This window comes from Cavenderia fasciculata (genome assembly GCF_000203815.1).
Source record: "Cavenderia fasciculata unplaced genomic scaffold Scf_Dfasci-F-a-25c12.r2-5, whole genome shotgun sequence".
In the NCBI taxonomy this organism is placed as follows: domain Eukaryota; phylum Evosea; class Eumycetozoa; order Acytosteliales; family Cavenderiaceae; genus Cavenderia; species Cavenderia fasciculata.
The window spans coordinates 1,538,523-1,560,270 of NW_004457729.1; the positions used below are offsets into that span (position 1 = coordinate 1,538,523).

A 21,748-nucleotide genomic window follows, 5' to 3' on the forward strand; every position below is an offset into this window, starting at 1 on the left:
ATAAATATTTTAAAAAAGAAGCAAAAAGATTATTTTGCTTTTTTTTTTTTTCTTTTGTTTGTTTTACCCTTTTATTTTATATTTTTGTTGTTATAACCAACCAAATTTAATGATGTTGTTGACGCTGTTGTTCCAAATTATGTAAATGTTTTCCAATAAGATATCTGTCATCTCTGATGATATTGTGAAAGTGTATAACTGATTTCTTGAGTTTAAAGTAGAGTATTTCCGAGGCGAGAAGGAAAACAAATACTGGGTAGCCATAGATAAACGTAATGTTTTCTAGAATGGGACTTCCTCCAAAGAATGGAACAACGCCCTTTGATATAAAGTAGGGAACTGTGAGGAGCTTCAATAAAAAGTAAACGATTGGGAATACAATCTTTTGTAAACTAAACCAAAGGTCGATACCCATAAATCCATTTCGTTTGAGTTGGTTGAATCTGTCCATCCATCTATCACCATCACCCTGTTGATCTTGTTCCCCATTTTGGTGTGGAATCAATTCATCTTCAGGTGGTCTACGATTTCTAATATTATTCATTGGTGCCCTCGATGTAATCCATTGATACCAAAAGTTTAATAATAAAACTCCAATTCCCCAAATCTAAAAATTAAAAAAAGAGAAAATAAATAAGATATCTCTTTGCTTTGTCTTTTTTTTTTTTTTTTTTACATACATTAAATAAATCTATAACAAAAATATAATATGATTCATCATAATTTGCAATTAATGGTATAATGACGACCAATTCAAATACTAGACCAATAAGAAGAGGGAGGGCTACTGTAAAGATGGCAATCATCAAGACTAGTTTCAATACATTTGGAATCTTTGAAAAGAAATGATCGACCGATGTTCTTCCTGAAAAGATGGTGCTGATACCCTTGGTTACAAGCCACAACACTGCCAAACCAACAAATAGTGATACAGTGTCATTATGATAGGTAAATTGTACAAGGCTAAATAGATATCTTCCAATACTAACTGGTATACTTAATGCCAAAAGTGATGCACAAAACAATTCAAACCAACAAAATACCATAAATATGATTACTTTGTACCCATAATTATTTGGTTTAATATATTCTGGTTGAGATTGTTGTTGTTGTTGTTGTGGTTGCGGTTGTTCAGGTTGTTGTTGTTGTTCAGGTTGTTGATCGGGTGGTTGATAATTATATTCTGGTTGTTGTACTGGTTCAGTTGTATTGTTTGTTGTATTGGTTGTTGTAGGTTTTCGTATCAACATGTAATCATCTAAACCTAATTTGGTAACAAAAAAGGTAAATGTTGTTTTAATAAAAGAATTAAAAGTAAATTGTGGATGGAATCTTGGGAAATAACTTGTTGATACGATTACTATAAAAATTAAAATAAATTAATTAAAAAACTAAATAAAATTTTGTTTATCTATCTCTTTTTTTTTTACTTACAACAAATATCAGTACCCAACTTATTAAATATATCACCAAAATCCATTGGTAATAGATCAGGAACAAAACTTAGGACTTTTAAAGGTAAAAAGATGATTAAAAATCCAATAATGACATAGGTTAAAAATGCCATGGAAATGTTAAAGAATATATGATGTAGTTTTGCCTTGATGAGGAACTTGACCAATGAGAAATCGGGATCGGCAGAATCCTTGAGGAACCAAATAACCTCTGGTCTAAATATTTGATGTAAAACCCTGGATGACGATGAAATACCAATGATTGAAAACAATCCAAATGCCAATCTTGTTAATATATATTGTATCTTGTTATTTGTAAATGAATTCATTCTAAAATCAATAAAAAAATTAATATTAATGATCCAATGATATGATTCAATCTTTGTACTAACCTTGATTCCAAATTTCCACCAAATAATGGTAAAGTTAATAAATCTAATGCAACACCAAAAAGGAATGGAATAATTCCCAATTCGATAAAGAAAATCATTGAAATTTTAATAAATGAATATAATAATCTTGATATCTTGTATGCAATCTTGTGTTTAATACATTCAGACTAAATACAGAGAGAAATATTAATATTCATATTTATGATTATTATATATGTATTATTGTTGTTTTATAGTTACCAAAATGTATAAAGATACTAAAGCAAGACTAGAATAACCAATGAATAAATTAATTATTCCTTCAGTTAGTTGACTTAGTTTGAATCCACCAATACCAGTATCTATTTGTGAGATTACTAATATTGCTTGTTTGCCAATTTGGAAGGGGAGATATAAAAATATTAACAAAAATATAAAGTTGTAAATCGCAAATGATGCGGTGCGTAGGATAACATCTGATATTGGTCCTCTTAATCCAACTATTGAAAAGAAAAAAGAAAAATATTCGATTAATAATGTTTTTTTGTTTTTTTGTTTTTTTTTTAAAATTTACTTAAAGTTTCTATATCATCTCCATCATCATGTTCATTGACTACAATATTATTATTTTCTAGTACTGCCTCTGGATTTAGAGGAATGTCTTGTTGTTGAACACCAAGGATTTCAATAACACCTGGTATTCTAAATATATGTCTTACTTCTCCTTGTTGTTGTTGTTGTGGAGCAGGTGGAGGAGGAGGAGGAATATGAGCAGGAATGGCAGGTTGTTGATTCATTTGTTGTTCCAATCCATTATCAAAAATATGATCTTGATCATATAATATATCTTCTTCAGTGTCATCATCGTCATCGTCATCCTCTTCTTCATCTTCTTCATCATCATCTTGTACTTGTTGTTCTTGTTCTGTAGTTGTAGGTTCTTCGATTTCCAATTCAATCAATTTTCCATTTAAAAAGGTTAGGAATATATAACTGAGGAATGATGTTGCAATGATGAAAAAGTACAATGTTACACCAATCAAAAACGAGTTAAAGATTGTATAGGGCAACATCTTTTTAGTAGACATCCCAAAAAAGAGATGAAATGTGATGCATGTCAATGCTGGGATCATAACGAGAAAACACATAAATGAAAAGCTAATTCTAGCAAATCTCTTTAGAAATTTAAATGATCTCTTTAATACTTCTACTGATAATTCTTTAAATGGTAATATATCTGGTGTATTATCAGAATAAACTTTATAAAAATGAAAGAATATTAGTATATAGATTATAGATTATAAAGAGATTGATATTGTTGTTTGTAGATTTATCTATATATTTATAAACATACTAGGAGTAAATCTAAAAGGGTATCCACATAGTTCACATGAAGAACTCTTTGAATGTTTGATCCATTCCAAGAGACAATCTTGGTGTATGAATTTTATGGATCCACTACATTTGCAGGGATACGATAGTTGGTTATCTGGTGTTGATCCATTTCGACAAACTCTGCAAATGTCTTCTTCTTCGTTCATTATTTTTGGTTTGATACAAAATTGAATTGACTCGATTGACTATCTATATATATCTATCTATCTATAGTACTCTATATATAATATCTTGTCTTGTCTGTCTTGTCTTTTGTTGTATTTAAACACAATGACAAGTCTGTAATAACTAGCCAAGCCAACTATAATACAATATAATATAATTTAAACTATATATATATATCTCTTTGTTTGTTTGTTTGAATATATATATATGTGTGTTGTTGTGTTTGTATGTGTATGTATGTAAAATGCAAAAAGTAATAAAACATTAACACGGTTGTGAACTCACTTCACTCAGCATTAGAATAAAAAAAATAATTGATGAAAAAGGGTGGTTTTCAAAAAAAAGACAATATATAGCAAATAGTTTATTATGAAGAGCAAATAGTTTTAGTCTTGAAAAACCAATAGTTTATCTATCTATATCTTTATCTCTTTTTCAAAAATGATCGATAAAGTTTACTTTCATTTCAGCAATCAGAAGTCACTCATAAATGAATTTGATCGATATTGCCCATGATCAGATGATACCGACAACATGACCTTATTGTTAGTTAAATACTCATAGATGCTATACTCACAAAGATCAGCAAAGAAAAAAGTTCATGGAATTCATTTTTGGAACAAAAGTGGTGGTTTGTTAGGTTGATGGTAAAAATAGTGTAGAAAAAAATCGATGGTCAAAAGATCAAGACTACTCTTTCTTTCAATGATCATTGTATAAAATATTTGTATAGTTATAATTATAAGAAAGATAGATAGAGATAAAAATGAATAACTTTTTTAGAAAAAAGTTATCAAGTAGTAGTAGTAGTAATATTAAATCAAAGAATAAAAAGAATGATAGAGGTGGTAGTAGTAGTGCTAGTGGTACCGGTAGTTTAACTGAATTGACATCAAAGATTAATAATCTATTTATTGGAGATGAACAATTCACTAGTACATTCTTTAGAGTATTTAAAAACAAGATACTCATCAATCACATATTGTCATACATACCAGAGATTCATAGACAGATGGATTTAAAAGCGTACCGATACAACATGTTGGATGCTGCTTCTTGGATCTGTCGGTTCAAGTATTTCTCATTACTCAAGGACAAGTTGGATCATGGTAAACCATACTTTGTATTTGGTGGATTCAACTCGTTTGTATCGTTTTGTACGTTTAACGGCGACTTGGAACTATTCAAATATGTCTACACTACACACAAGGAAGAGTTTAATGGTATTGGGTGTATGGACTTTTGTAGTGGTTCTCCAAACATTGAAATACTTAAATACCTACATGAACAAGGTGCTAGATGCACTACATTGGCTATGGACAATGCATGTTCTCATGGTAGATTGGAAGCTGTAAAATTCTTACATTATAATCGTACAGAAGGTGGAACTCTCAGTTTAAACAATGCTATTCGTGAAGGGTTCTTGGATATCGTTCAATTCTTACATGTGGAGAATAGGGCGTCCCTTGACCAAGCTGGATCATCTCATTCTTCATCATCATTGTCGTCATCATCTGATGTCAAGACATTGGATCTTGTACTATTCCGTGATGCACTTGAAATTGAACATACCCTATTCCCACATGGAGAGAATACATCAATCACAGCTGCCACTGCTCCATTGGATGGAGAGGATTATGAAGATCCAATATACCTCGTTGACAAGGAACTAGAGAAACAAAGATTAGATATGATTGTCTATCTTTTAGAACATCGGTCAAAGGAGAAATGGTCAACCATTCTAATGGACAATGCCGCCAAATGTGGGTATCTATCAATAGTAAAATACCTAACAAAAAAGAAGATTGAAGGTAGTCCATCTGCTATCGACAATGCTGCAACATATGGTCATTTATCTATAGTTGAATTTTTACATCAAAATTCTACTCAAGGTTGTACAAGAAAAGCATTGGTAAGTAACCATCAAAAAATATAGATATATATATCTCTTTTTGTTTACTTATGTTTTTATTTCTACTTTACTTTAGGATGGAGCAGCAAAAAAAGGACAATTTAAAGTGATTAAATATTTAAATCAACATTTAAGAATGGATTGTTCGGCAGAACATGACAGTGCAATTGGGTTTGCAGCTGGATTGGGTAGATTTGATATAGTCAAATATTTACATGAAAACGGTCATCATTGTTGTAATGGTGCGATGGAGGCGGCCATTAGAATAGGTAGAGCCGATATTGTACAGTACTTGCTTGAAAATCGTACAGAGAGATGTGGACCAGAGGCACTTGAAAATGTAACGACAACCGTCGAGGTATTAAAGATTCTCCGTGCGGCACCTGACCTCCCTCACTTGTTTACACGTGCATGTTTGGACTCGTTGGCGGGCATGGGTAACTTTGAAGCAGTCAAATTCTTGCACGAGTCGAGAACCGAACCCAACTGCTGCACTGCCGCTGCTATTGACGAGGCGTCAACAAACGGACATCTTTCTGTCGTCACATTCTTGCATGAACATGGATATGAATGCACGGTTGCCGCGATTGAAGGTGCTGCACGTGGTGGTCACATTGATTGTGTAAAATACTTGCACCAAAAGAGAAGAGAGTGTTCTCCACAGAATGCACCCAATGCCATACACAATGCATGCAAGGGATGTGAAACGACGGCGGCCAACACTGCCGCTGGTGGCGCCAATACCAAAGAGATGCAACTTGCAATCATTAGGTACCTCGTCGAAAATAATTACTCGTCGTCGGCCAATGCGATGGACGAAGCTGCAAAGCATGGCCATGGAGACATTGTCTTTTACCTAAATGAAAACACAACGCAAGGATGTACAACAGCTGCCATGGATGATGCCAGTGGAAATGGTCACATTAATATTGTTCACTTTTTACATTACAATAGAACTGAAGGTTGTACTGTTGCTGCTATGGTATGAAATATATATATCTAGAAAAAAAAGGTGGAAATGAAATAATAATTTTTTAATTTATTTATTTATTTATTCTTTTACTACTACTTTTTAGGATACGGCAAGTTATAATGGTCAAATGGAAATTGTTAAGTTCTTACATTTCAACCGGAATGAGGGTTGTAGCAAGGCAGCTATGGATGGAGCTGTGTTTTCTGGAAAATTAAATATTGTAGAATTCTTAAATGATAATCGTACGGAAGGATGTTCGTCGTTGGCTTTTATGTACTCAAAGAGTCGAAAATTTAAACATATTTATAAATACTTGGAACAAAATCAATCACATAATGCATCAACAGAAGCCACCCCTCCCACCACCAACAACAACAATATTCTTCAAGCCAACGAGTAATAACAAAAAGAAGGAGAGAAAAAGGAAAAGAATTGATTGGGATTTATTGAATCAAAAAATAAATCAAGTACTTTTGTAAGTTAATTGTATTATTTTATCTCTCTCTCTCACTTGGTTGACGCCACCATCAATCGTATTTAGTATATTTATTCAAAGGTGATACGAATAGAATGATGAATGATGAATCTATAGAGCCACTCTTGGAAAAAAAGAATGAATTTCAACTAGATTTAAATATATATATTTGATTGGTCTCGACACTCAACAACAACAACTTGATCATCGTTCTTCTTGATCAATAAAGTGTGGTTGGTTAGGGAGGGATGATGAATTTCACCACTCACCTCTCTTCATCATCAACACCCACTCACATGATGGTGACCAACCAACCATCATTAAATTCGTGTGCTACTGTTTTATATCTATTTTTCTTAAAATCCAAAGTAGTGGTTAGTTGTATAAACCTACACTCCTCTCTTTTTCATGTGTGTATCTAATATTGGTAATTGGAACTACTCTTCCATCCATCCATTCATCCCCAGGTGGCTATAAATTTTGACAAATTTGTCATGTGAACAACATGTACAACTGCGCAGGGTACAGTACTGATTGATCATCATAAACCAAACTCTTTTTTTTTTTAACAAGGAATAGATAAGGTAATTATTATTAATATCTCTATGGATTATTCCCAACAACCTCATATTTATCACAAATTCATTATTGGAAAGATTTGACACCCTTAACATGTCCGTCCGCCAAACATCAACCTCGCTTCGCTCTTTTTATTCTACCATCAAAATTTCTAATGACCATTTATTATTTATTCCATTCTCTCTTTAGATTATTTACTGGTACAAAATCAAACGGTATTTATTCCATTCACCAATATATATATATATATTCACTGTGTCTTTTATTTCTATTTTTACCAATGTTGGAACAACACTTGTGGTTCCAATAATAATAATAATAATAATAATAATAATAATAATAATAATAATAATAATTATTGACAATACATCTTTCACTCCTCAAATCTATGTTTGGCAATGAACTAATCGCAACACTGCTGCTATTCACAGTTGATGTGTGTGGGTGTTTGTAAAGAACAAGCTTATGACAATTCAAAACATCTCACGCATTTGGTTTCGATCCACTAAAATATCAATCGGACTATAGTCCAACCACTTGGATCCCACGACAAAAGTGTTTATTCCAAACCCAAACGTCGCAGCATCGTATCAATTAATAATAATCCTCATCCCCAGCGTGTGTTGGCAGCTGCACTGTTCACTAGTCGTCGTCAGTGATTGTAATAATTACAAAAAGACATTAGACATGCATGCAACCTTACTAGTTGTACAATTATTATTGTTGTTGTTGTTGTTGTTTTTGGAGAAGGAATCGGTTGAACAAATCCGTTCCATTTGTTTTGGATCGAACATATGAATAGCATAGCTGTCTGTTTGTCCATTGGAAAATAATATAAATTCCCAGGCAATATAAAACTATTATCTATCCTATCCCCCCCCCCCCCCCCCCTTCTCACTATTTCCCACGACAATAATTCCACAATGATTAAAAAAAATTTTTTGTTTGTTAGTAGTTTTTTGTTTTAGATACACCATCTTGGTTACGCATCCACGGATTTACCACGGTTCCATCACCCCCACCCCACTCCACCACTGACATTCCCCACCAACAACAGTGTGTTTGCAAACCCACCCACACTCCCACAACAACAGTCTTCTCTTTATCTGTATTGTGGGTTAACCCCAAGCGCGAAACCAATGTTTCCCTATTTTTCGTGTCACAACCAGTGAGCGGATATTTACTACTATCAGTCTGGCCAGAGTCAGATTAGTGGTAATCTACCCACCAATTCTTCGTGCCATATCGTGTATAATGGATGTCACTGCCACATTGTAGCAATCAATTCCAACAATATCCATCCCTCTCGCTCTCTCGAGCTGTCACCTCACATTTCCTAAAACCATTGGACAAGGGAGGGGGATATTATCAATTCTCTCCAAATCTACTGTTTCCATTTCTCTCTCTATATATATCTCTGTCACTATAACAAATCTACATTATGCCGGCGGTCACAATCGTCGATGACAAATAAATAATATATAAACACTGACTACATTGACTATTGGTTTAAAAGGTGCCTGTGGATCTGTTGCTGTCGTTGTTGCTTTATTTACCAACCTATTTATTGTCTATTTATTTCTTTTATTTATTTAAATTTCAAAGCAACAGCTCAGCAGCATTAAAAAGATACATCATACAACAATAACAACAACAACAATTTTTCATACAACCAACAGTTCCCACCCTTTCATATTGACTATAATAATAATAATAATATTTTTTTGATCGCTCTCTTGGCAACAGATAAATCTATCAACCAACCATCAACTGTTCATTTCCCAACCAACCCCTCCCCATTAAATCTAGAAATTATTTTTAACACATCCTCTTCTCTTCACCATCTTTATTTGAAACTATAATATTTTTTTATTTTTACTTTAAAGTAAAATAGAAGTACCATTATTATTATTATTATTTTACACTTTATAATTTATCTCTATGGGGTTTTAAAAAACCTATAATTTAAAAATAGAAAAAAATTTTTTTTTTTTATGACAACTTTATCACTATCATTCCTAGTCATCATTATATAGTTGGTTAAAGAATAATAATAATAATAATAATATTTATATTTAACAATCCATATTTATATTTATTTATAATCCAACCCTTTTTAACTCTCCGATTTTCCCTTCCCAAAGAATCTTAAAACCACCCTTTGGGAAGTCAGGGAAACCTATATACATTTTTTTATATATTTATTTTACAAAAAAAAAAATGGAACCAATGACATCCGATTATGCTGATCATAGTACCATTCAACAATTAAGCATCAACAATAATATGGATATCGTAAGAATGGCCATCGAACATTGGATCAGCAGATCCGAAATCACTGCTTCCTCGGCGTATGGCAGTCACGCTACATCCAAACCATTTAATATTGGCGACTTTGGATGTTCACATGGAAGAAATTCCCTCGGACCACTGTCCGCAATCATTTCACAATACCGAAAAGCAAATGAAACCAACGACATTGTAGTGTACCATAACGACCTTCCCCAAAACGATTTCTCACAACTTTTTTTAGAATTGTACAAAAATCCACAAAGCTACACCAAGCAATTCACAAACGCCTTTCCAGTGGCAGTAGGAAAGAGTTTTTACAAACAAATATGCGCATCCAACTGCATCGACATTTCCATCGCCTTTAATTGTTTCCATTGGTCTTCCTCCTTGACCACTCCACACAAACAATCGATCTTTTATGGTCATACCAATGACGAACACTTGAAAAAGATTTGGAAAAAGGATACTGTTAATGATTTAGTTTCTATTCTATCAAATAGAGTAAGAAGAAGATGAAGATTAAAATATTCAAAACTTTTGTTTTTCTAACTTTTTTTAATTTATCTATCATTATTTTTAATTTCTAGGCAAAAGAATTATCAACTGGTGGATTATTGATTACCAACCTTTTGACAAATGATAATGATGCGTTTGAAGAGAGTAGAATGTTTTATCGACAAATTAAAAACTGTTGGGAACAATTGGCAGCAGATGGAACGATCACAGCTAGCGAGGCTGATAATATGGTGTATCCATTCCGTTACTATAGCTACGACGACATCCAAAACGCAGTCAGTCACCCGATTGTGCAAGAGTATGGACTACGCATAAAATTCATCGAACAACGAAGCACGAGCTGTCCATACAAGCAGTACCGATCCGACAGTGCCGACTTTGCCGAGAGATTGTTCCGTGGTTTCTGTGCCTTTACCGAACCAACCTGGAAGAGCAATCTCAAGGGCACTCGCGAACATCGCAACATGGTGTGGGACAAATATCATGGCCTGTTTGTAAAGTATTTTTCAGAGAATCCTTCACAGGGTTGTATTCCAAACCATTATTACTCTTTGATCTTTGAAAAACCTTCTGACGATGCTTCATCTTTGGAAAGTGGTGGTGCTTCTTGTTAAACAAAAATTAAACCATCAATAAATAATCCTATTAACTTATTTGTACTTTTACTCTAAAAAAAATAAATAGTTACTAACTAGCCCCTTAAAAAGGGGTTTTGCTTTCTTTTTCTTCTTTTCTTCAGAGGTTGTAGGTATTACGTTTTTTGTTCTTTAAATAAGAGAGAATAATAAAGAGAGTCATAAGTTTAGAGAGTAAAGAGTGTATAATAAAAATAAAAAGAAAAAAAAAGAAAAAATTGAATTTTGGACGAATCATGTTGAATGATCAGCAAGCAGATTCTATGCAATAACGAGTCACACTTTATTCAAAAGAGAAAGATATAGTTTCTTTATCGATTCGATATATACTCATAGATAGATAGATAGATAGATAGAGTGACAAGAACAACAAGAGAATGTTAAGATATATAGTTAAAAATGGAATTGGTTTAAGATCAGTGATCATTGTAAACAATGCTTCTTCATCTACCACCACTGCCACATTTGTACCATCAACAACTACTTCATCATCATCATCATCATCATCATCACCATTTTATAAATCATCACAATACAACACATATAGATATTATAGCACCGATGTTGCTGCTGAATCAACAACAGGCAAGGAAGGAGAAAATAATCAATCATCAGAACAACAAGAACAACAAACACCACAAGAAGAAACTACAGTTGCCACCGAACCACAAGATCAACAAGTTACTCTTCAAAATGCAGAGGAACATTTCCAATTATTACAACAACAAAGAAATCAATTGATACAAAACTTAATATTTGAAATCCCAACCGTCAACAACTTTATCACTACCACCGAGATCATGGGCAAAGTATTCCCAGATGCAACTGATGAAACTCGTCCAAAATCAATTGAAGAGTTGGTCATCCCCTTTTCAGAGTATGACAAGGCTCCAAAGATTGCTACCTTACCATACTATAGATTCACTGAACAAAGAGGTATGACTTCAAAAAAAAAGAAAAGAAAAAAGATGACAAACAAATCACTTGATTTATTGACCATTTCTTTATATATATTTAGATGGATACAATGTTGAAACATTCTTAAAGAAGATTGGTCGTGGTTGTGATGCTCATATTGAAGTATTCCCAACTTGGGAAGACCTCATGAACACCAATGGTAAATTCCTCAAGGAGAAGCAAGTACCAGTTAGAAATAGAAGATGGATTCTCCATTGGGTTGAACAATGGAAACAAGGAAGAAATCCAGTTTTAATTTCAAAATCAAAATCTATTGCCAACAGAAATACAAAGAAGAATTAATATTATTAATATTATTAATATTATTTCTTCTTTTTAATATAATAATAATAATAATAATAACGACGACGACGACAAAGACGATAAAATAAAATAATGATTATTAAAACCAAACATTATATGTTTATTTATTTTTATCTTTGATCAAATAAAACTTTAAAAGGACTAAGATGAAGCATGATACCATCTTTGATATCACATTTAATGTTGGAACCACCATCTTCAGATTTGATTTTAAATCTTGATAGCAGGTTGGCACATAAAAGGAAGAGAGTGATATCAGCTACATTGGAACCTGGACAACTTCTACCACCAATACCAAATGGGAAATAGTGAGAGGCATGGTTATCCTCTAGGAATCTTTCTGGGATGAATTTATTAGGCTCTGGATAATAATCTTCATCGTGATGAACTGCCCAAATATTCTGGATCACCATTGCACCCTTACGGATAAAATAGTCTCCCACCATTATATCTTGGTTGCATTCTCTTAGGATAGAGTTTGGAGTAGGTGGGTAGATACGAAGTGATTCCTTGATAACTGCATTCAAATAGGGTGTTTCTAAACGATCAGCAAATGTAAATTGGTATGGTTCAGTGGTAGAGTCAAGACCAAGTTCAGATTGTCTTTTACTGGCAAGTGACTTTAGTTCTTCATACACCTTGTCTTGTACACCTTCATTGTTTGTAACAGACAAGAAGAAAAGTTGAAGTACCAGTGCAGTAGTATCAACACCACCAAGATAAAAGTCAATAACAGTATTGATAATTGACATTTCATCGCCTTCCTCCATAATCATTTTATCCATTAAATCTCTTGGTCTAAATAATAATATTATTAAAATATAAAGTTGTTAATATTGTTTGAACTTATTTTTCATTTAATTTACATACTTTTCAGGATCTAAAGTTGAAACATGATCATCATAAATTGATTTAACATAATCAATAAGATATTGTCTTTGTTTACGAGCATCTGTAAATTTGTAAGAAAATAGGATACTCAGAATATCAATACAATAAAAGAGAGAGGCAGGACTATTTCCATGAAGGAATCTGTCAAATCTACCTTCCATTTCTCTGTACTGTTTGTTCATTTGGCTTGGTTCCAAAGAGAGGATGAGTCCGGTATTCACATCCATTGAATATTCTCTAAATACTCCTCTTGGATTGATTGGAGTGTTTGGTTGTTTGGTCAATTTATCGATGGTTTGCATACAAAGTTCTGATATTCTTGGTAGTTGTGATTTTAATTTCAAACTTGAAAAGTAACCTCCAATCAATTCCTTGTTTCTATTCCACTCTTTACCTCCCGATCCAATCAGTCCAGTATGATCATCAGACAATGCAGCAAGGATTTTAGTATTTGGTCTATCAATAAAGTTATCGATATGTTTGGTCCATATTTCCTTGATATAAACAGCATCGGCAACATTCAATGTATATAAATCACCAACCCAAAGTGCATTTACTTTTCCATACTATATAAATACAAAAAATTAATTAGAGCCTATTAAATATCTTTTAAAAAAAAAACATACCTGTTTAGTAAACTTTAACAAAGATTGAACAACTGAAGATTCAAACCTATAGGTTGATCCCAAGAATGGAAGATTAAAACTTGGCATGGGAGGATCATTTTTAGTTCTTTTTTTATTCTTTTTGATCTAAACATAATAATATTTTAAAAAGAAAACATTAATAAAAATAATAACTTAAAGTACAGTTTGTATCTAATTTAGAACTTACAAAAGATAAAACACAATATACTAAAAAACTATAAAAAAGTATTGTTGATATTAAACTAAACATTATTTTTTTTTAAATATTGTATATGCTTTGTGGTCAGCTCTTTTTAAATCCTATTTATGTCATTCTTAATTTCATAATTAATTAATGAACGAGCTCGCTAAATTAAAAAAGCATAGTAATAAATTGAACCAACCAGATATGAGTGGATTCATTTAAAATCTGATGGATAACCAAAAAAAAAACAATTGGTGAGGAAAAATAACCCCCTATTTTTAACCACTGTTGGTAAAAGATATATTAAAAAGGATATGTTTTATGTGTATATATATAGAAGTTAGGATTGTTGTAGTTGTTGTTGTTGCTGCTGCTGTTGGTGTTGGTGTTCAGCACTACTTGAAAGTTCTTCTGGCACTGGTTGTTCGGAATTATCCAAAATTGGAATATGAATTCCCTGTTCATCTTGAGCCACTACTGTAGTGGTGGTAGTGGTAGTAGTGTTTGCTGGCGGTATGCAGTCATCAGATTGTGGTGGTTGAAGTGTTTGTAAAGTGGAATTGGATTCAAAAACCAAAGGGTTTTGTGTTGTTGGTTGTTGTTGTTGAGAATTTAAATGTGTTGGTTGAATGGTTGAATTGTCGGTCATTGTTGGTTGTTCAACCGAAGCTATTTCAATTTGTCTTGGATCTACAATATTGTCATTGTTTACTACTTGACTCGATGGTAAAGTCGTTGGTACCTCTGAATGTTCGATATGTTCTTGGTGTGATTGATGGGATTCTTGTTGTTGAGATTGTTGTACCTCTTGTTGTTGAGGTTGTTGTACCTGTTGCTGTTGTTGAGGTTGTACCTCTTGTTGTTGTTGCTGTACCTGCTGCGGGTGGTGAGACTGTGATGGTTGCTGTTGTTGATGTTGTTGGTGTTGATGATTGATATCAATAATATTCATCATTGGGTTGTTTGCGGGCACTACATTTGGAATAACTGGTGCCAAAGTTTGTTGTTGTTGTTCATGTTGGTGATGTTGTTGTTGCTGCTGCTGTTGATGATGTTGTTGTTGATGTTGATGTTGTTGTTCATGATGTTGCTGTTGTTGTAGATGTTGTTGGTGTTGGTGAATTTGTTGTTGAATATGTTGTTGAATGGCTTCAAGTTTGATTTGTTGGTGTTGTGGTAATACTACTCCAGAGGTTGTAGTGGCCACTGGTGCAGCTGCTGCTTGATCAATCATCATTTGAGTAGTATTGGACATATTGGGTATAGGTTGTTGTTGACCTGATTTTGTCAAAACGTCCATCATTTCTTGTGTAGGACCTGGCGTTGAAATATCCATCGAACTAGAATCCATCGATTCATCCAAAGCGGTACTCGATGTACTAGTGTTGAGATCAGCATTACCATTCTTTTTACCTCTTCCTCTGGGAGTAGTGCCTGTAGTCTTGTCCTTTTTATCTGTCGATGTGATATCTTTAAGTTTTTCGAGATTGGTTTGAGAATTGAATGTATCTGGTCTCAAATTGGTCCACAAATCACCGGCTGGCTGGGTGCCACTGGCAGCAATCTCCTTTTTAAGTGGACTCTTGCGACGTGCAAGATGACTCATCCAGTCGACTGCAGAGTTGGATCCACGCAATCCAAAGTACAACCCCAAGACATCGAGCAGGTTTCTAGAGTTGTAAACGATGAAATGGATGCCTTCCGAATCCCATTGACAAAAGTTTTTAAAGAGTGGATTACTCAACATGATCCAAAACAATCTATATCTAAGTGTACGCAAAGATTTGAATGCTTCCATTAATGCCGATCTATGTGCCGATGTCAATCCCAATTTCTCGGCCGATGATAAAAACTTTGGATTGTTATGTTTTTCAATGATTCCATGTTTCAATGTCATATCTACAGGTATAAATGGTTCCAATACTTTATCATCAACCAGTACCATTTGTTGTTGATTACTATTATTATTATTATTATTAAAATTATTTGTTGTACTTGTATTATTTTGATTATTTTGATTATTATTATTAATATCTACATTTTGTTGTTGTTGTTGAATAGGTGGTTGATTTGATAAAAGATCAAATATTTCAGTGGTCTTTCTATTATTACCTATATTATTATTATTATTTTGTAATTGTTGTTGTTGATTTAAATCTATTGGATTCTCTCCATGTAAAACATGTGCTATATGGGTGTAGCCGCTATTATATGCCATTTCGACTGGGTAAATTCTGTCATAGTTGGGAACCGATTGATCGGCAGCATTATCCAAGAGGATGTGAATGGCACCCATATTGTCAGCTTTGATTGCCCAATGAAGAGGTGTCCATCCATCAGAGTCTTGTGGGTTTGGATCGGCACCACAACCAATGAAATACTCTACCAACCCATTCCACTTGTATGCGCACGCATAATGCATTACTGTGAAGCCGTCGATATCCTTTTTGTTAAAATCAAATACCTTTCCTTCAGATATTTTCTGTTCGATAAACTGTCTAACAGTCTCTGTATCACCATGAATGATTTGATTATACAGTTCCTCTTCTTCACCACTTTGTTGTGAACTGCTACCAGTACCCAACGCCGATGATTTCGACTTTTTAGTAGTTCTCTTTGTACTCGAGACCAGCGGCGATCTCTTTCCCGTTAATTGTTGTGATTGTCTAGACTTTGCATCTCCTGTCAATGGATCAACTACAATAACCAAACAATTACTCCAAATAACTTGTAAATGTGAATCATCATTATTTTCCTCACCCATTTGTTGTTGTTGTTGACTTAATGTTGTATTGGTTGTAGATGTTGTTGTCTCTACCATGGAAGAATCGTCAACTTCCAACATTGGTTGGTGTTCATCAATAACCATTTCATCATCTTCTTTAGTATTATTATTATCATTGGTAATATTAGGTTGTTCTTCAGGTTGTAGTTGTGGTGGTTGTGATTCAATTTGTTGTTGAGGTTGAGATTGTTGTTGTTGTTGTTGTTGATTAAACTCGATATTAGTATTTTGGGTATCAATATTTTGTAGAGGTTGATGTTGTTGTTGACTTTGTTGTTGTTGGCTTTGTTGTTTTTTAATTTCTTCAAATGGATCAACACTTAATGTTTGAAATACACGATCGTGTTGTAGATAATGATCCATCTTTTTAACTTGAAGGCCAATACGAAGATTGTAGGTACCTGGAGCCAAATCCTCTGGCGTAGCAATAAATATGCATTTATCGCAACATGGATTGATGTCGTATGATGGCACATGGATCGGCTCCTTGATGGCAATGTTCTCACTGGGAATCAACTCGACATGTAAAAAGTGTGACATGCCAGGAAAGGGTTTTAATCCATCACCTCGAATCACCATAGGCGACCCAGGTTGAACACAGTTTGGCACTGTACTGACCAACACTGGTTTTGGTATTCTCTTGGTATTTGAAAACTCTATAAAATCTGTTGGCTTTTTAGTCAACAACCCTATGGTAACAATGAATGAATGCGAATGAATGTTAGTCACTAGTGAAGATGTTAAGATGTCAAGGTTTACAGTCTACTATGCCAACATACTTTGAATGTATTGACTCTGTTCCATTTATAAATATATTGTTATCAGATAGATATAGTGTCACCTGTTATCTTTCTAATATTCTTATCTTATATTACAAGTCACAGATCTTGTATCATGAACGATATAGTCGGTGTTGGTTGGCTTGTTGTGTATGTACAAGTAGAACGGTTAATACTCGATCGAGGTATGGATAGTGATTATATAAATCTTGAAGTTCGTTAAAAGATAAAAGGAAGAAGAACTTCGGATAAAGAAATAAAGGAAGTACAAGTTTTCTCACTAGCTCTCATTGATGAGAAAACTATTTTTTTTTTTTTTCTAATTTTTTTTTTTTCAAAAATATATATATGCGCAACCCAACTTTTCAATCTCCTCCTTGTTCCTTGGAATAAGTATAAGTATTATTACTTATTATTTATATTTATATTTGCTTAGAATTTTAATTTAAATTAATCCATCAATAAAAAATAAAATATCTTTTTTTTTATATCTTGATCTGGAATTGAGAGAGAATCGTATTCTTTAAAGAACAAGAGAGAAGAAGCCCAAACCGATAGCTACCTTTTATCTTGATTTTTTATGTTTGTGTGTACTTACTTGGTTCCATACCCAATTTGATATCAAATGCCATGGACGAACGGGCGGGTAGTTAGTACACCCAATCTTGAAAACAAAAGTACAACAATCATTCAATCACAATCACCATCATCATAACACAACTGCCAAGCATGTTCGATGAAAACAAAGCAAAAAACCCATTCCCAACAAATTTTCATTTTTTTTTCACCTCCACAAACAATCATATGACAAAAGACAATTTTTTATTCTCATTATTTTAAATCTTGTACAAAACCAAACAAACAAACAATTAATTTATATATATAAACACATCACACACAGATACAACAGATTTATCTATTAGAAGAAATCAAGTAGACAGCAATACAACCAAACTAAGAATAAGAAGAAGAAGAAGAAGTTGAACACATACACCCCAAGCTCAATATATAATAATAATACGACACATTAGATAGTATTGAGAGAGAGAGAGAGTTACAAAAAACTAAGAAGAGAAGAAGAGCACAAAACACAGAACTAGCAGTAGTATAATAATAATAATAATAATCACTTTAAATTTATTTATACAACTGCTTCACTTTTTTTAAAACACTTGTATAAACCTAAAGCAAACAAACAAACAAACAAACATACTATATTTTAAATTTTTTTTAAACATCCATTCATTTTAAAAACTACTACTATATATTTTAATAATATTATATTGATAAAGACAAGCATATAGATCTCAGTCAAAATCAATACAATAATTTTCAAGCAAAGCAAACAACCTTTATAAAAGACACTCTTTATCCAAAACAACAACAGACTATTTTTATATCTAATATTTATAATGGCCAGTACATCAGTTGAAGCAAAGGAATTATTAATCATCAACAACAACTATTCATTTGTTCAACATCACTGGTGCAATTGTACCGACGATCAGCCCGATAACTATAAATCTACTCCATTTTGGTAGAATCAAAAAGATAGCCTCAATAGCTTAAACAAGATATTATCCCACCACAACAACAACAACCACAACCATACCCCGTCCTCCTATTGCAAGGAAGAATATGCAATCTGTATTGTATCAGTCACCACCACAAACTTTACAAGATCAAGCAGCAGCAGTAGCCAAAATGTCTCCACATCAAATTCAATCTCTCGTCGAGGGATTAGAAATCCTTTCATTAAACGATGATGATATCGTAGTACCAGCTGTTGCTATTGCTACACCTATCAATCGTAGTACTGAAATGTTAAAGAAATCTCAACAACTACAACAACAACAACAAAAAGATGATATGGATCATCAACATCAACAACCAGATCAACAACAACAACCAGATCAACAAACAGAACAAGATTGCATTATTAGTAGTCAAGAACAAATCAGTGAAAGTAGTGGAGTTGCAACTAGTCACATTTATAGTAGCAGTAATCAATGTCTGTCCGACTCTGAGGATTCCATGACAGAGTCGGATCAAAGTGATTCGTCCGATGAAGAGTTTAGTGATCTTGACGACTCTACAGACGATGAGTCTGAAGAAGATTACGATGATGAAAGTGAAAGTGATGAAGAAGAATCAGAAAGAATCAATCTTAGAAAGAGTAGTGGTGCCATACTTCACAAGAGATTCATGTTGACTGCCTCTGATGACGACGACGATCAAGAAGAATCAGATTCATATTCAGACGATCAATCAGATTCAGATTCATCCGACTCTGCATTTGACGATTTTGACGATCGAAATGATATCCACGACTTTTCCAATTGCGAGGATTTCAGTGATTTCTTGCCTCCCCTCAACTACTCGTTTGAGTTTAAGAGTCCACAACGCAGCAAGACACCCATCACACCACCCACGTCACCAGTCAACCACTTTTACATCGAGACTGACGACGAGGACAGCCCACTCAAGGGGTCGGTCGGCTTCCAAGACCGCATCAACCAAGAGATCCACGACGCACTACGAAACTCGCTCAACAGCGGCAAGAATGGCAGTACCAGCCTACCGTTCTGGTTCAACCAACAGGACGACGACCAGCTACAAGCCATCTTTGAGGCATTTGGAAACTACCTCCAGCTCGAACGCGAGATCAAGCTCATTAAGCGTGCCCCACGTCCATTTGTGGGTCGCGTCCACAGCAGAATACTCCAGACCGACACGATTGACAATAAGCAGGTACTCACCACACTTGACCGTGTCAAAGTCTACCGATGGGACATTCAACCAATCGGACGTATGCTCATGCCCACCAGATCCGTCATCCTCTTGACCAAGTGGGACTGTGACACTGGGTTACCAATCGATATTAGATCCGTGTCGTCTTTGTCTCTCAAAGACTATTGGCAACAATTACCAGAAGAAAAGGAGAATTTGGCCCAGTCCTATCTCTACTGTTCACCCATCTTTAACAGCACTAATCAGTATCAATACAATGTCTGCTCGGTCAAGTATCCAGTAGACTATCTTTCAGCACGTTATCAACCCATTTCTGCCAGTTCACCAAAACATCAATTCATCTCTGCCACCTCCCCATCTCATCATCTCCATCCATCACTCATCATGTCATCCAATATTTATTCACATCAATTAATTCCACAATCTTTATTTTTCCAAAAGGATACATCAAATGATGATTCTTAGTTAAACAATATTAAATAATAATAATAATATATATATAATAGTATATAATAATAATAGTTCAAACAAATAATAATAATTAATTATTTATTTTTCCAATCCAATGTAAATATAGTACAAATCAAATAAAATCGAAATACCCCATAATATATAATACCTTTTTTCTAAATATAATACTTTACAATCAATCTTTTTATTTATTTGATTATTATTTTTTTAAGATTCCAATTTTATAGTAAACACAACAGCGTGCATTTGTTGAATTTCAAAAGTAACCATACATTTATAACCAAAATTTGACATTGCACCTTTAATTAGACCAACAGCAAATTGAACATACTCTGAACAATCTTTGTTTGTTGATGTTGGATCATAGGAAAGATGTAATAACCATTGGAATTTTTGATCAGTCATGACAAATACACCCTTTCTATTTGCTTTGAGACCATCAATCGATTTCTTAAATACTGCCGTCCAAAATGATCTACAAATAAATTTTACAATTTCCAATACCTCTGGGAATAATGGTAAATCTAAACATAATCTATATATAGATAGAAATTGAATAAAGTAAGTAAGAGAGAGAATAAGAGAGAGAGAGAGATAGAGTATATTCTATTTCAATTCATTTCATTCAATACCTTTCAACCATTTTATAACCAACTTTGAAACCCATCTTTTCCAACTTTTTAAAGGTTTGTGTTTTATCATTACTTGATTTGATGATATAATCAACCAATTCTATATAGAGAAATTCAAATGAACTTGTTGAAACTTCTTTTTGAGGTATTTGTGTTGTTGTTGTCGCTGTTGTTGATGTATGAGATGGCATGATGGTAGATGGTGTATTGGTAGAGATGGGTGTTGCGGGTGTTGATTGTGATGATGGTGCAACATTGACAGTAGATGAATTGGGTGATGCAGTACTAGCAAATCCACCAATCGGTGATGATGTAGTTGTTGGTGGAGCTGACATTACTCCTTGTGGTTGATGCATACTTGGTTGTGCACTTAGAAATGTTGTTGATATATTTTGTTGTCCATGTTGATGTTGTTGTTGATGATGATGATGATGACCATCATTTGATGATGGTTGATTACTCATTCTTTTATACTTTCTATACTTCTTAGATAGAGATAATAATGATACTAGTATTAAAAGATCAATGAATGAAAGCTTTTGATTAATTTTGAATTATTT

At 33.6% G+C, this 21,748-nt stretch overlaps 8 protein-coding genes across 8 annotated transcripts; 4 read left to right on the forward strand and 4 right to left on the reverse strand.

Moving 5' to 3' along the window:
- Positions 1 to 106: 106 nt before the first annotated feature.
- Positions 107 to 3,366, reverse strand: DFA_00932 (RING zinc finger-containing protein; the record flags this gene model as incomplete). Its single annotated transcript, XM_004358852.1, has 7 exons — positions 107 to 607; positions 681 to 1,360; positions 1,435 to 1,784; positions 1,847 to 2,013; positions 2,087 to 2,325; positions 2,400 to 3,083; positions 3,180 to 3,366. 7 exons carry the CDS (start codon positions 3,364 to 3,366, stop codon positions 107 to 109), a joined length of 2,808 nt encoding a protein of 935 aa, XP_004358909.1.
- A 785-nt stretch (positions 3,367 to 4,151) lies between these two features.
- DFA_00933 (uncharacterized protein) lies at positions 4,152 to 6,670 on the forward strand (the record flags this gene model as incomplete). Its single annotated transcript, XM_004358853.1, has 4 exons — positions 4,152 to 4,334; positions 4,479 to 5,297; positions 5,374 to 6,279; positions 6,374 to 6,670. The coding sequence occupies 4 exons, from the start codon at positions 4,152 to 4,154 to the stop codon at positions 6,668 to 6,670; spliced, it is 2,205 nt and encodes a 734-aa protein (XP_004358910.1).
- A 2,874-nt stretch (positions 6,671 to 9,544) lies between these two features.
- DFA_00934 (uncharacterized protein) lies at positions 9,545 to 10,746 on the forward strand (the record flags this gene model as incomplete). Its single annotated transcript, XM_004358854.1, has 2 exons — positions 9,545 to 10,117; positions 10,204 to 10,746. 2 exons carry the CDS (start codon positions 9,545 to 9,547, stop codon positions 10,744 to 10,746), a joined length of 1,116 nt encoding a protein of 371 aa, XP_004358911.1.
- A 398-nt stretch (positions 10,747 to 11,144) lies between these two features.
- DFA_00935 (uncharacterized protein) lies at positions 11,145 to 12,027 on the forward strand (the record flags this gene model as incomplete). Its single annotated transcript, XM_004358855.1, has 2 exons — positions 11,145 to 11,703; positions 11,786 to 12,027. 2 exons carry the CDS (start codon positions 11,145 to 11,147, stop codon positions 12,025 to 12,027), a joined length of 801 nt encoding a protein of 266 aa, XP_004358912.1.
- A 131-nt stretch (positions 12,028 to 12,158) lies between these two features.
- DFA_00936 (uncharacterized protein) lies at positions 12,159 to 13,836 on the reverse strand (the record flags this gene model as incomplete). The annotated part of the gene is made up of 4 exons (XM_004358856.1): positions 12,159 to 12,846; positions 12,919 to 13,505; positions 13,566 to 13,691; positions 13,774 to 13,836. 4 exons carry the CDS (start codon positions 13,834 to 13,836, stop codon positions 12,159 to 12,161), a joined length of 1,464 nt encoding a protein of 487 aa, XP_004358913.1.
- A 274-nt stretch (positions 13,837 to 14,110) lies between these two features.
- Positions 14,111 to 17,359, reverse strand: DFA_00937 (uncharacterized protein; the record flags this gene model as incomplete). Its single annotated transcript, XM_004358857.1, has 2 exons — positions 14,111 to 17,283; positions 17,335 to 17,359. 2 exons carry the CDS (start codon positions 17,357 to 17,359, stop codon positions 14,111 to 14,113), a joined length of 3,198 nt encoding a protein of 1,065 aa, XP_004358914.1.
- A 1,613-nt stretch (positions 17,360 to 18,972) lies between these two features.
- On the forward strand, positions 18,973 to 20,550 carry DFA_00938 (uncharacterized protein; the record flags this gene model as incomplete). Its single annotated transcript, XM_004358858.1, has 1 exon — positions 18,973 to 20,550. One exon carries the CDS (start codon positions 18,973 to 18,975, stop codon positions 20,548 to 20,550), a length of 1,578 nt encoding a protein of 525 aa, XP_004358915.1.
- A 213-nt stretch (positions 20,551 to 20,763) lies between these two features.
- DFA_00939 (uncharacterized protein) lies at positions 20,764 to 21,652 on the reverse strand (the record flags this gene model as incomplete). Its single annotated transcript, XM_004358859.1, has 2 exons — positions 20,764 to 21,091; positions 21,189 to 21,652. The coding sequence occupies 2 exons, from the start codon at positions 21,650 to 21,652 to the stop codon at positions 20,764 to 20,766; spliced, it is 792 nt and encodes a 263-aa protein (XP_004358916.1).
- Between the last annotated feature and the right edge of the window lie 96 nt (positions 21,653 to 21,748).